The 14,667-nt window shown below is 50.4% G+C and overlaps 4 protein-coding genes across 4 annotated transcripts; 3 read left to right on the forward strand and 1 right to left on the reverse strand.

Annotated features, from left to right (window-relative positions):
- Positions 1-298: 298 nt before the first annotated feature.
- Positions 299-2,614, forward strand: NCS57_00908800 (uncharacterized protein; the record flags this gene model as incomplete). The annotated part of the gene is made up of 5 exons (XM_053058875.1): positions 299-564; positions 613-853; positions 914-1,112; positions 1,190-1,684; positions 1,731-2,614. The coding sequence occupies exons 1-5, from the start codon at positions 359-361 to the stop codon at positions 2,612-2,614; spliced, it is 2,025 nt and encodes a 674-aa protein (XP_052912706.1). The 5' UTR covers positions 299-358.
- Positions 2,615-7,215: 4,601 nt separating this feature from the next.
- NCS57_00908900 (Beta-lactamase domain-containing protein) lies at positions 7,216-8,436 on the forward strand (the record flags this gene model as incomplete). The annotated part of the gene is made up of 1 exon (XM_053058876.1): positions 7,216-8,436. The coding sequence occupies one exon, from the start codon at positions 7,216-7,218 to the stop codon at positions 8,434-8,436; it is 1,221 nt and encodes a 406-aa protein (XP_052912707.1).
- Positions 8,437-8,537: 101 nt separating this feature from the next.
- On the reverse strand, positions 8,538-9,656 carry NCS57_00909000 (uncharacterized protein; the record flags this gene model as incomplete). The annotated part of the gene is made up of 1 exon (XM_053058877.1): positions 8,538-9,656. One exon carries the CDS (start codon positions 9,654-9,656, stop codon positions 8,538-8,540), a length of 1,119 nt encoding a protein of 372 aa, XP_052912708.1.
- A 1,193-nt stretch (positions 9,657-10,849) lies between these two features.
- NCS57_00909100 (uncharacterized protein) lies at positions 10,850-11,749 on the forward strand (the record flags this gene model as incomplete). The annotated part of the gene is made up of 1 exon (XM_053058878.1): positions 10,850-11,749. The coding sequence occupies one exon, from the start codon at positions 10,850-10,852 to the stop codon at positions 11,747-11,749; it is 900 nt and encodes a 299-aa protein (XP_052912709.1).
- Between the last annotated feature and the right edge of the window lie 2,918 nt (positions 11,750-14,667).

The following is a 14,667-nucleotide window of genomic DNA, read 5'->3' on the forward strand; positions in this document are numbered from 1 at the left end:
TCCTCCCCTCAATGTTGCATGTCAATAAATAACGCAAACTGAAACATTAGATTCATTCATTGGGGGACCTTTCAACCACTACAAGGGTATGATCCTGTCAGGGTTGGGGGCCGTCGTGTTCATTGGTTCGGTTGTTCAGCTGAACATATCTCTACTGGTGTGTTGGTGATGCGGGCGCTTACGGTGGGCCTAGGTGATGGATTTCGTCGGACTTACCCGTACTCCACCTTCTACCTAAGAGACGTGGATGTCGATTGTCAATGGCGTTGCCCTCTTCTTGGTTGTCATCTCGCACTTCGACACCAAGTACAGACTGCGGATATTCTGTTCGTTTATTGCGTTCGAACCCACAATAGCCATGAGAGACAGTAACAGTCCACCTAGACACTCGTTCCTCCGTCGAGGGCTCCTGCGCTCAAAAGCCCACACCAGGTCCCCAAGTCCTAAGATGGTCGACAAATTCCTCCGACGGCGCGTCGATAGTTTTCGTGCCGCACCTCCAGGGCCAAGCCAGTACGACGAGAGGGAAGAGAGGTACAAAGCTCAGGATTCTATTGCAGTAGAGTACGTAATATGTGCCTCCATTGATGTTCAAAAACCTGAGTTCCCTAGGGATCTAAAGCAGATTCTCGATGCCCACGACAAGGACCCTGCAACGGAGCTGAAGGTCTCTGGCAGCTCATGGGACACAGTCTTCGACCAGATGGCTGACGCTAAGCGGCACCATGAAGGCAAGACGGACTATAGCTCCAAGGCGGAAGTCGGCATCAATCTAATGTCGTCGTATATCAATATCATACCAGATGAGTACGGGCTTGGGGTCCTTAAGGGAGGCCTGGCACTCATTTTCAGTGTACAATCGCCTGTATTGAAGGGCCATTGGTTTAGGGGATGACTGACTGGGGAATACTAGGCCACAAAGGCGCATCGAGAAAACCGAGGAAGAATCCTTGACACGTTCGAAACCCTCCCCGACGCCATCGTCACCATCAACACGGCCCATGCTCTTTTGCAGCCAGAACCTCAAGACGTAGAGCTTCAGGGAGAGTTCCTCAGCATACTGGTCAAAGACATCCCGGCCTTGGTCAAAATACTGCTGGGAGAAGAGACCTGTAAGAATGAGCCTAGTTTTTCACTTGACATGTCCGGTTAAGCCTTGTACACTCTGACTAATGATTTCTGCCAACAGGGTACCGTAAAGTCGTTGACTTTCTGCTACTGGAAATTCCAAAGACTTCGACTATTGATGACATACTGTCACGTTGGGGCGCACACGTAGTGCGGCTCAAGGCACACGTGGAAAAGCTGAAGATAAGGCTGCAGGCCAAGTTTTCGGCTAAGCTGGACGGTATTGCAGACAAGATAGAGGCCTCGGAAACGGGGATTACGGGGATCCGTGATATGTTGGCCGAAAATAACGCCATGCAGCAGTCCATGATGAACGTGTTGATGGAGCTTACAGCTCGGATTCCGAAACACGTGGCCGACTACTACCCATATGCCACGGACGTGTTTGCGGATGTGGCCACCAGCTTCCGGGAGGAGATGAAAAGCCGGCGCCGGGACAAAGAGTTGGAGGATGAGCTGAGACGGGAACGGGACAGGTGGGACCGCGAGCGGGAGACCTTCTCACGGGAGCGGGAACAATGGACCCAGCAGCGGGAACAGTTCCTTCGGACATTTGGTAATGCCCAGACGAGACAGGAACGGCTGGAACAGGGCAAGTGAAGTCCCAAGGTGTGCCAAGTTGGCCCAGAGTCCTGACGGTCAAGCAGAATACCTCCATCTCAACAACCAAGTCGAAACACTCGCTAGACAGGCCTCAGAAACACGTCCTGAGCCTCGCATAATCGTCGAGTCAATCCAGCTCCTGGGAGTCCTCGGCCTCTCTATGTACGATCCCTGGGACGACCTCGACGTCGTCTTGCGGCACGCAGAACACTACGATGCGAACTTACGGGGACAAGCGCAATGGCTGGTCCAGACAGCTGAGTTTCAAAGCTGGCTCCACGAAGACAGCTCGTCGGTTCTTCTAGCTGATGGCTGTATGGATGCCGAGTTTGTATCTCCCATGTCGGGCTTCTGTTGCGGCCTCATCTCTAGCTTCATGGACGACACCGACTCGGTCGTGACCTTCTTCTTCGCTGGGCTGCACACTAGCAAGGCGCTCAGCGGGCCAACGGCCCTCATGCGAAGCCTGATCACGCAACTACTGCTCAACTCGAACCTGCCAAAGCCCGACCTAGGATTTGTCTCCGAGGCAATGCTGGAGGGCTGCGCCCGGAGGAATTGCCGCACCCTCTGTGACGTTTTCGTCAAACTAATCAAGCAGGTGCCACCGCACATGCACGTCTTTTGCATTGTTGATGGTATCACATGGTACGAGCAAGTCCCCTGGGTGGCTGACATGCATTGCGTCGCCACCATGTTCGAGTACTTGGCGAGGAGGACGAATCCCGATCATTCAGGACCTATCAAGGTGCTGCTGACGAGCCCGACCCGTAGCATCAGCATCGTGGACTTGACGACCAGGAAACAAAGCGTTTGGTGGCATGTGGCCTTGGCCAACGGCGATGTTCATCCTGGCATGGCACCTCAGTTGGTGGAGTATTAGATGTGTTAGGCTAGGTATGCATCGTCCCCGGGGATTTCTACACCTCATTCAAAGAAGGCTCCCTTCGATAATGATTAATTAATTAAGTGATTTAATTATGTCGTGCCTCAATTGTCGTTGCTTTAGAGTTTTAATCGCGGACACGCTACTACATCCCGCAATAATACTAATCCACAACACCAAGAGCTATGAGGCTGCGATTACGACGGGAGGGCCACCCTCAAATGTACCATGGCTGATGACGCGGCCTTATACCCTCAGTAAGCCGCCTCAGCTGAATCGAAGCGACACGCCATAACTGTTTTGGTATTGCTGCAGGTTTATGCGTCAGGCAATACTACCTAAGAAAACGCCGCATCTGACCGGGTTTGTCCGCCTTAGCCACTCCCAGTAGATAGCTAACTCCTAAGTCTTCGTATTATGTGAGGCAAGATAGTGAGGGCAGCCATAACCAACATGTGCAATGTAACTCTGGGTTTTAATAGATAACGCAGATCATCTAGTTGACTCTAAGCGAGCTGCACAGGCGGGCTGGCCCCGCAGATGAAGAGATGATTTTCTCTTCACAACGGCCATGATTCGATGGATTGAGAAGTTAAAGACGCCCAGTAGGGGCGATGGAGTGTTCTGCAAGCATGCTCCATAGCGTACATCTCCCAGACGATTGCGCCTTACCCCTCCCACACTAACTATCAACCCGCCAAGCTGAAAAAATGCCTCCGCCTTCGGGGTCACCCATACCTACACCCGCCCACCCACCAAGCGCACCCGAGGGTCTGATAGCTACGTGTGCCCGCCACGACTTTGTTTGGCTGCCTGCCCTGCTTGTAAGGCTGAACCACTGCGACGGGGCTATTGTAGCTGCAGCCGGTCAAACAAGCCTGTTCACAAGGTTCCGACAAGGGTTTCCATTGGATCGACGTAGTTGTCTCTTCCCCCGACGGAAGATAATGTCGAACATCTCATTAGAACCTCTGGTCCTTCTGCTCTGCAGCTGATTTTAAGAGACCGGTAACGTCGACCACGGCCAGACACCCGAAGAAAGAAATACCGAGATGGCCATTCTCTACCTTGCCATGGCTCTTGGCGCTATAAATCAGGCTCACACCGTCAAGCAGATGCGGTTGCACCCTGCCAAGGAACATCCACCGTCTTCCTGCAAAGAAATAGTCACCTGTGTACCTCTCCTTCAGAGAACTCCATCACTTTGAGCGTAGCACTCAGCATCTGAGACCAAGCGTTGCGTTGCAATCATGCAAATGGTTCTGCTCATTTCAGTCTACGACTGGCTAGCATGCACCTGTCAGTTCAAGCCAATGGCAGCTGGCTGGGTTAGCAATGGGGGTATAAACAAACCCTCAACTACGGATGACAACATTGCTGGTGACATCTAGATGGCCACTGAGATTGGATTACACTATTCTCCGAAAGTTTAGCATGCCACAGAGAAAAAAAGGAACGAGAGAATCTGCGTCTTATGAACCGCTTATGCATATAACCTGGGCCGTCAAGGTTCTGCGAAACAGCAATGTCCCTCTCTCGTAGATGCTGGTTTAAGGCGTTTTGTTTTCAGGCCTGACCATGCTGATCACGACAAGGAACGGGTCCCAGCAGCTGGCTTCTCACGCTGGTTGGCAATTCTTGCTTGTTGACTTTCCAGCTTGAACCAGGAAATGCTCTAGCTGTCTGGCCAATGTGAACGAGCGTTGGAAGGAAGATCTGCTGCTGAAACTGGAGGCCCGGCTCAAACCCTCGCAAATGACACCCTTCATGTTATTTTATCGGGGCTCCCGTCTCAGCCGCGAGGTCTTCAGGACTATCAACTTCTGATCAGATTTAACTTGCTGATGTCTTGCCGAGTAATACGAATTTTGAGTCTAACGCGTCCGTGAATCAGACCACAGAACCAGGGCTTAGCATGACCGGCGGCTGGGAGCATTTTTGCATGTTTAGAGAGGGGCTCGGGATTAACACGGTCTAGACTTTTTGGAACATGTTTCCCGCTGAGCCGCACGGCGGTTCACAAACTATATCATCTTTGAAACAGTGAGGGAAAAGGCAATCATGTTGAGTAACTAGTTATGATCTGACCTTAGTATATAGCAAGAGAGCTTGGGTATATATAGCAATGAAAAGATTGGACATGTCTAATACGATAGATTCTACGCCACAGCCTTGAGTTTGGCTACCGCATCCTGAATTGACTTGATGGCATTGCTGAGTAGTTGCAAGTCAATAACTGAGCTCCCTTCAACGGTTGAATCAATAACCTCATCCCCTCTCTCGTATCGTTCCTGCTAGTTGTTGAAGTATAGGTAGCTTATTGTCATCTGTAGACGGTAAATACGCCTGGCAAGCCCGCATCGTCCTCGCCAAAACCAGGTCCCGGAAGAGCCGCTACACCACACTCTTCAATTAAGCATCGAGATTACTATAGGATGATCTGGATGTCGAGTGCTTTCAGTTTCTTGGTGTAAGGGTGAAACGATGGGCAGACATAGAAAGCACCCGACGGCTCCGGAACAGCAAGCCCACAGTCACGAAGTGCTTTGTATATCTTAAGGGTGCATTTCTCGGGCAAAATAGTCGCCTATTTTCGGTATAAATTCATCTCGGGGCTCGTATCAAACGCAGTTGCTGCTGCTTCTTGAGCTGGAGCCGATGCTGCGGACCAGCATTCAGAAGCCTAAGTGAGTACTGCTATCCGCAGCGTCCGGCCAAGATAACTCGCAGGGAAAAAAGTGTATTTAATCTGCCAGCCACCGGGAAAGCATGTCTGGGAAATTCTTGGTATTCAGACCGCAAAGCTCATCTTGGTGCTCTATGGCATACGTTGGAGAGACCACCCATTAACACCATCTGGTCATCGTTAAATCGAGAACTGGGACATGTGCTAGTTTTGTACTCGTCGGCAAAGATAGTATCGGAGTAAATCTCATCGCTGATAAGCTTTGTATTGCGATCCTGGCAAAACTTGGTGATGGTGTCGACCGTAGTCTCGGTGAAGGCTTGCCCGGTTGGATTAGATGGATTGTTGATAAGCATAACGCGAGGGTTGCCACATTGGGCAACAGCTTTGTCAAAAGCTGATTCGAGTGAGGACTCTAATCATGGTTAGCCCATGGCACGTACCGTCACAGGCCCGCCGCAACATCGCATTCGAACCTGTAAGTGTGTGCCCCCCCCCCATCCGCCTCCGCCCGGAAGAGCTGCTTCCCAGTGTGCATAACCTGCGCCTCATAGCTGACCCGCGAAGGCCGAAGAAGTTGGACGTCTCCATCGAGGACATCAAATAGTGCAAAAAGAAGTGGCTTTGGCCCTGGTGTGACCACAACCTGCTCAGGTTTCACTTCGGATCCCAGACGATGGGACTCAAAGTGTGTAATGGACTGCGATGCATGTGAGATCAAGCCTTTGATAAATTCTCTTAACTATACTAGCAGAGCGACAGGTAGGTAGCTGATAGTCACTAGCGGCCCGGTGAACTACGGTAACCTCCTTTTGGATGGGAAAGTCGCTTTACTAAATCCTAGATGGATAATCTCATGACCCTGGGCTAAACGGTGTTGAATAAGCTCGCTGATCTCCAACGTCGGGAAGTTGGCTGGCTAAGGGGGTGAGCAGAGGTTATTACCGATAAGGAGATACTACTATGCTGTGGCACTTAATTTATCTCAAGTTCTTCCGTTCTTGTAATTGCAAGGCTGACTCTGCCGGGATGAATCCTTCGGCGGTCAGACAACAATATCTGCCGGTATCCGGATACGGAGTCCGGAGGCTAAGGGAGGCCCGGCCGGAGGCTAAGAATCCACGCTCCTAAAATTTGGGGCCAAAAGTCTGCGAACAGATAACAGTGCGCCACATAAAACCCACTAATTTGTATAATATAAAAAGATAACTAAGAAAAGATTCTTATATAAATAAAATAAATAAAAAATCTTTTCTTATAAATAAATACTAAATCTAACTTTCTGCTTATTTACTTTTTTTTTATATATAGTATAATTAAGCCTAGATAAATTATTAAAGATAAAAAAGTATATTTTTTTAGTGCGAAAATGCCCTAAAAGAGTTCCGTCGCACTGTATTAAGCCCCCCTATAAGTCACTAAAGTCCTCTATATTTCCCACTATATTATAGAGCCTTAAAATGTATATTATTTCCTCTATTTTCTTACCTTTATATCTTATCTAATAATAATAATAAAATTATTTTAAAACTACTATAAGTATTTTAAGCTATTTATATAATATATATTATAATTTTAATATTCCAACTAATTTATTGAGGCTTTTATCATGGTTTTAAAATGTTAAAAAATAGTGATTTAAGGTGATGCACTGCAGGTTGTTCGTAGACTTTTGGCCCTTAATTTTAATTGGCTTGCTCGGAAGCTCTTCACGCTGATTGGCCAACCTTGCACCGAGTGAGTAACCATGTCCTGGTGATCTCGTGTGGAGCGGGAAGTATATCTATCGCGGTCCGCCGTGTCAAGGTCTGCAATTCCTCAGCTCGTCACCTCCCCTCAAACACATTCCCCTCAATTCATTTTATCCTTATACATTTACCTTCAAGTTCAAGACCAACACTCAATCACCGTCATGTCCGAAGACATCGAAACCAGCTTTCAAACCGCCATTGATTCCGGCAAGATCAACGGCGCTGTTCTCTATGCCACCGACGCCAATGGCGACTTTGTGTATAACAACGCCATGGGCCAGCGCACTGTATTATCCGGAGAGAAACGCCCCCAGGAACTCGACGATGTCTTGTTTCTAGCCTCAGCAACCAAGTTGATTGCTACGATCGCTGCCCTCCAGTGCGTCGAGGATGGTCTCCTGTCTCTCACGGGAGATCTGTCAGCCATCGCACATGAGCTGGCTGAGAAACAAGTTCTCACAGGCTTCTCCGAAGAGGGAGAACCCATCTTGGAACCAGCCGCTGGCCCCGTTACTCTCGAAATGCTGCTCACACACAGCGCTGGTACTGCCTACGATTTCCTGCATCCTCTTATCGGAAAGTGGCGTGAGAAGTTCTCACCTCCTGAGCCCGGCCGAAAGAAAACTGTCGAAGAGCTCTTCGTCTACCCCCTTGCACATCAACCAGGAGGAGGCTGGATGTACGGGCCTGGGCTGGACTGGGCAGGCCGCATTGTGGAACGAGTAATGAAGCGCACTCTTTCTGAGCACGTCAACGAACGCATCCTGGCTCCCCTTGGATTGAAGAAAGACGCTCAGTTTTTTCCGGCTACCAGAGAAGACTTGCGCGATCGCCTTGTCGATTTGAACCCTGACGATCCGGAGGGTCTTGGCCGTGCCGTTCTTGGTGGCGGTGGAGAGATGAATCTTCGAGGCAAGGGAGATTTCGGAGGTCACGGCATGTTCATTCCTGGCAACTACTACATCCAAATTCTTCAATCTTTGCTTGCCAACGACGGAAAGATTCTCAAACCCGCCACAGTTGACGACATGTTCCAGCATCATCTCTCTCCCGAATCAACTGCTGGCCACCAGGCTGCACTGGCGGGCCCTGCAGGTATCTTCTTCCGTTGTGGCGTTGACCCAGAGACGAAAATGGGCTACGGGCTCGGAGGTCTCTTGACTCTGGAGGATGTTGATGGATGGTACGGTGCTCATACACTTACCTGGGGAGGAGGTCTTACCCTTACTTGGTTCATCGATCGAAAGAATGATCTATGTGGCGTTGGTGCTATTCAGGCTGCCTTGGCTGGAGGAGTGGATGGGAAGTTGGTGTCTGATCTTAAGCAAGTGTTCCGCAAGGATATTTATCGCAAGCGCGCCACATGGAAGGGAAAGCAGTAGATGGGAAACACGAGCATGCCATAATGAACAGCGTTGAGTTGTAGATATTTCAACCCTAAGATGACATGAAGTTATTTAACTTGAGCAATTAACATTGACTCCTACAGACGGTGCTGCTTCTTTTGGGCGAGAGCCAGAATGGCATTGCCAGCCGTTAGATCTGTAAGGCTCACGCCAATGCTCTTGTACACTACAAAACCCTCCGAGATGAAGCGGGTTGTATCCTCAACATGTGTGTCGTTCAGAGGCTGAACCTTTCCCTTCCTAAGAGCAACGATGTGGCCGAGCTCGACCATGTCATCGGCATCAATCTTGCTTTGGACGACCTCTCCCGAGTTCTCTAGGGCATAATCGCGGTCATCGACAAGAACAACCCCCTTGGCTTCCCCGCTCACAGGGTTATACCCGCTGTTGGTGGAGATAGCGTGGTGCAGCAGGCCGGGATCCAACTCGATCATGTCGGACTGCCAGGAACCTATGGCGGAGATGAGTGGCAGGCGGCCGTCATTCCTCTGCTGAGTTAGATAACGAGCAGGGAATAAAGGCTTCCTAGAGGGGGTGGTGCAGAAGATACAGTCAATGTCGGACAGGCGAGTCTCGATCTGTTGCTGAAAGTCTGTAGAAGTGGTGTTGATGAAGTGGAAGGAGCAGCTAGACTTCCAACGAGCCTCGTTCTCTTTGGAGATCTGGATGATGAGGTCATCAACCTGGTCCTTAACTGGATTGACGTAGGTGATAGTCTTGACCTCGGATCCCCTCAGGGTCAAGATGAGACGGGTATGCCATAGAGCCTGCATCCCACCACCAAAGATGACAATGTTGTCGACGTGTTTCCTCCAAGAGAAGGGCACCATGACATTTATCGATGTTCGATAGCCGGTTACTTCCTCAGCACCGAGAACGCCGGTCATGTTGCCTTGTGCATCTGCTATGACAATGATACCATGTAGGGGATCCTTGGTACCATCAGGCCTAGGGGCAGGCTCGACAACGAACTTGACGCCGACGCTAGAGTCCGAAGTGAAGGGTCGGAAGAGAGTTCGTTGCCCATTTGGACGAGATGTGGCGCTGGGACTGGGTTGATACAGGCGTTCGTCACCGACAGAGAAGTCTTCAAAGGTTTGCTCGATGATGTTTTGAAAAGTAATCACCTCATCTTTGGTGAGGTTGATGAGCATGTCGTAAATGACATCGTTGCTGAGGACCTGAACGTTTTCCATCTTGTGTGTTTGAAGGGCGCGAGAGGATGTTAAGAATGGTCTAGAGGAGAAGACAGACACGCCTGCACGTCTTGTAACAGGCAGGGAGCGCGAAAAGAATCGGGATAGAAACACAGACGTCCTCATCTAGAGCAGGAGAAGAGTGATAACTCTTATATTGGCATGGAGCTAGATATTAATGGGCCGAACGGAGAGCATAGCACATAGGCATGTAGCATATTCCTCATGGATAAAAGGTCAAGAGTTAGCTTAACCGCTTCAAATCCCTGTTCGGGGTGGTCAATTGTTCTTGCCCCATCTTGATGCGCCTTGTCCCATAGTTAGTAGTCACCTGTGTAAAAAAGGGGTTAGTCTAAGCGCCATGTCGGCGGGCTCCCCGCATCGCCATCACCGCACACGCGGGGGAAAGTCTATGGACCATGCTGCCCAGTCGTCGGTATATGGTACTTACCTAAGATACGGTGGTAGCTTCTCTAACGGCCCACGCGGCAACGCTATTCCTTGCCTCTTCTTTCCCAAGACTTATTATGACCTCCTTGGTTAAGCCGCAAGAGGCCGGGATATCCACAACAAGCAGGATGATGACCACGCAATGAAGCGGAGCCACTCTCAAGTCACTCTTGTGCTGTTCCGTTCCCCCGTCGATGTGAAAGTAAGACACTTGCGGTTAATCGGGAGACTAGACATTGTACAAAGCACAGAGGTCACTGTTTTAGCATTGGGATATGATGCTGTGTTGTGTATGATGTGTTGATATTGTGATCTTTGTGATATTTGAAGCCCGGCCCTTTATGGGATAACTGAGGCATTAGATACTGTAGTAACAAAGCATGGGTGATCCTACTGACACGCGGTTAAAGTGCTCCGAATACCCGGACTTCGTGTAGCCCCCGCTAACACACCACAGCCCCGACACGATAAAACGGCCCCCCGCCTCCACGGGACCTATCGGTGCTGAGGTCACATTTTCGCTCCCACTCTCGACAACCTCATATTCAGGCTTTCGACTCTGCATTATGGACCTTCAAGAACTCAAAGCCCACACCGAGAAGCTATGACGCGTAGCTCGCGTTGCGTATGAGCATCGAGTTCCATTTGGACATGTTCGCTCAGAACGCCATCGTAACGCCCTGGATCGCGCCATCAAGAATGTCTTGTCTACCGAGCTCGCGCAGTTCATGTATGCCCAAATCATGGATGGGCTTCCCACAGGCGACGTTGGTTTTGACCGTAGATACCCCAGCGTGTTTGGCGAGCATCCCATAGACTTAGATCATGAGGAGCTATGCCCTGGTGCCATGGAGAGAGCCCATGAGTATTACAAACAATGGAATCGTAAGATCCTGATGTTTGATCCGAGAGTATGCTTTGTAACAGGTACTGTCTATTTTTTCGGTGTTAACACGACTTGGGTGATTGCGGGTTATCAGCTCGCCGAGTTTGGCTCCAAGGCCTTCAATGTGCGTTTAGTTGAGCTTGCGGCAGTGACACTTCATCAGGGCGGAGCTTTGCTATTTCAACTTGATTTACGAATACATCAAGGAGATACAGACAGCATCGTCAATTGGAGGATGCCACCTATAGAGGGCCTCGTCGATGTGCCTCCACGACCAACCCTTTTCAACCATCACGCATATCTCGACGCAGACATCTACCCCGAAGGTGTCGATGACATCGTTGGGTACTGGGCTGAGGAGCGTATCCTTGGGGGCGCGGCAGTATTTGATCGTGGCGCCGAAGATGTAGCAGCCACCTCCAACATCTACTTTTACTCCTGCCGCCGTCGTCAGACTCATCGCGTATATCAACTCCGCGACGATCAACAAGAGGCCCTCTTCAATCTTCTACTTGCCGAGACGGATTCTCCTCCTTCAGAGCCAAATTCATTACCCGTCTTGGGTAACGCGCAAAATCGAATCCGTGTCGACTCGGAGGTTGCCATCACCCATCACAACATCTACCGAGACATCTGGGAACGCAAGCCTCTCGCGATAGAGGAGGAACTGACCGTGGGAAGGCGGCAAAAGACCGATCTTGATTACCCTGAGCTTGCTGAGGAAGTTTTTCGGATCAATAAAAAGCTTGGGATTTAGCTGCCAGGGTTACGAGAACGACCCCCTTCATTCTAAACTCTGAATAGGTAGAATTTATTAAAATGTGCTCCAGTCGCTGTTTTTTATAAAGCTCCCAGAAAATGAGCTGTTATATAAGGCACAAACAATGCAGAAGGCTTGCCGGGGTGGCGGACAGGGACGGTTAGATATACTTGAATTGTAATATCTTAATTACCGCTTTAAGTAATATAAAATCATTATATAGCCTTATTCTTACCTAGCTTAATTCCTTTACTTCTAAGTACTACGCCATGCCTCCCACTATAGTAAGCAAAATCAAGGAAGTAATACAGTAGCAGCCAGCCTCTGGAAGGCGTTATAATCAGCCTCGCCGAAGAGTCTATACTGTAGCCAGACATACTCCAGCATATCTAAGGCTCGCGTGACATGCTACAATCCTTTGTTATTAGCAAAGCAGCGATCCATGCCAGAGCGGCGGTCTTGGTACTTGCCTTGAACCCAAAATTCTTCATGTCGGTCAAGAACTCCCTGACGCTGGCCTTCTCCCCCTCCTCGATTGTGGCGGTGCCCGCCGTGAAGACGGACCAAAGGTACCCAAGCCGGGTGAGGCCACTTGAAAAGGTCGAGGTCAGAGTAAGGATACGACTGGTGACAGCAGCAATGGTGGAATCTTGAGCTGCACGGCTAAGCTTTTGGGTGGCGACGCGATCAAGATACACTCTGCAGGCCATTGCGTAGCACTCGACACATGCCGCCGCTGCTAGGAGCTCATTATGGCTTTCACTGTGATCCATAGGAGTACTTTGCCTTCCACCATCTTTGGATAAGTAGAGGAAGATATCCGGTGTACTATTGTGCCAGTTCGAGATTCGATAGGCAAGGTCATCGCGCATCATATTCTCCTGGGAGATATCGAGACTTCCGCTGGACTGCATCTTGGCAAAGACACTGATGGCCGCCTGCACCGACATGAGGCGGGACCAAGAATGGCGGATCTGGGCGAGGGTTCTGTCTGCAGGAGTGCGACAAGGATGAAAACTCGGGGCACCGAGGTTGTATTCCCACCCGCCGCCTAAGGTTTCCCAGTAGTCGCCTTGAATGACAGTGCCCTCCCCTGTGGCACAAGCGCCAGCAACGTCAAGATAAGCCAGGAGTGACGCTAGAAACCGACGCATGGGGCGTACCAAGTCAGGGCCGGAGCCGTCAGCGCTGCAGCCGTGTTGTCCTCGTCCCGTCATACCGAGCAGGGCGGGACTGTATATGGCTTCAAGGATCCGACCAGCGCCTGCAAGGTGGACTTTCCAGGTGCAGTCTGTGGAGTACATCGTTTCGAACATGCAGAGCAGGAGACTTGTGGCCAGAGGCTCCAGCTCAAAACAAGGTTGCTCACGCAGAACATCGCCGAGGCGCGTCATGACGGAGCCGTACACTTCCATAGCTGCCCGGTAATGCACGGCCTTGTCTCGAGTCCCAGGTAGATTGGCGAGGTGCATGGCACCGAGGGCCACCATGGTATCTTGAAGGAGATTGGAGGCCCCTGCGAGCTGGGGAAATATGCGATAAGGATTGGCGTTAGATTTTGTATCGAAGACGATGAGGATGGTGGCGACGTCGGTTAGAAAGTGGTTATAGTATACAGCTTGCTGCGGTATGAGGCTTGTTGCTGTGGGGGAAGGCATGGAAAATATGTCGCTGAACGAAGGCGACTGAGGCTCCCAGAGATGGAGCATGTCGTCCAACCAGGCCAGGTTGTCAGGTCCGACAACCAAACTAGAGTCAACTTCTCCTTCGGTATTTGGGGGATCATCGTGTTGCCGAGATGTGCTGACGGGAGTAGTTGGGCCGGACGGAGTCTCGTCGCCGAATCTTGAGGCGCCTTGATCAAGATTATTGTCGGACGAGGCCCTACGAGGGGTTCGCGCATACTGAGATTCTTCAGTGGATGGCAAAGAAGGCCGAGCCACGGGTTGCCTGCAGTCCCTTGGCGGCCCAACAACCCTAAACACGAATTTGCCAAAGCGATTGTCGCTGTCGTAGGCACAGGACAGGGACAAGCGGCTGCAGCTGGCGCAGGAAGGGGTCTGCTCGTCACATCTGACATGCCGCCTACGGCAATTCAAACACCCCGTGAAAACGCGGGAGTGCCACTTCCTTTGCCGTTTCCGCGTTCCTGGCTGTGTCTGCGACGCAGTCTGCGGTGCTTTTACAAGCGGCGATATCGTATCTGGTGGTGCTTCCGGTGGTCTTTCAACCGACAACATGGCTGTAGAGGAAGGGTCGTCACCCATTCTGCCGAGTATAATCGATTGCACGTAGTCAGCGTGGCCCCAGCCCCTGATTGCGCTTAAAGGAAGAGTTGAGCGGGAGGCCTGGAAAGAAAAGGGATGGATGATGGTTGGACGGCTCCCCCGCATTCACCATCATTGGTCCTTTCCAAGGGTCTTATCTCGATTCCTCGCCACGGACGCCGCTAGTTAGTCATCACCTCTTGGACGGGCTCTGGAGCCGAGGTGTGGAGCACAATAAACCACTATGCCAACGGTAAAAGTGAAAGATACCTTTCTACAGGTACCAAGGCAATATAGCTATTTATGCTGCTCAACACGAGGCATTTGGTAATTGTTGAGACTGGCACAGCTGTTCGTGACGATGTGCTCGATATTATTATTTGCTGCAGATCTTCTCTCTTATTCGGAATAACTCTCAAGCCCGATATCCCTGGGCACCTGCCTGGGGAGTTGGCGCTGGTATATCAGGCGATGTTTAGCATTCATTCAGAGAAGGGCTCTTCATCAGATTATCCTCTTTCCCGTATACATAGCTGTAAAAATGATAAATACATGTAGGAAGGGGAAAAGAGCCACACATGAGAGTAAATAGTATAACACAGCTAACAAATGCGTTGCCACCATTCAGTCATCCGCACTTTGCACCGC

Source organism: Fusarium keratoplasticum, chromosome 6 (assembly GCF_025433545.1).
Source record: "Fusarium keratoplasticum isolate Fu6.1 chromosome 6, whole genome shotgun sequence".
NCBI classification, from domain to species: Eukaryota; Fungi; Ascomycota; class Sordariomycetes; order Hypocreales; family Nectriaceae; genus Fusarium; species Fusarium keratoplasticum.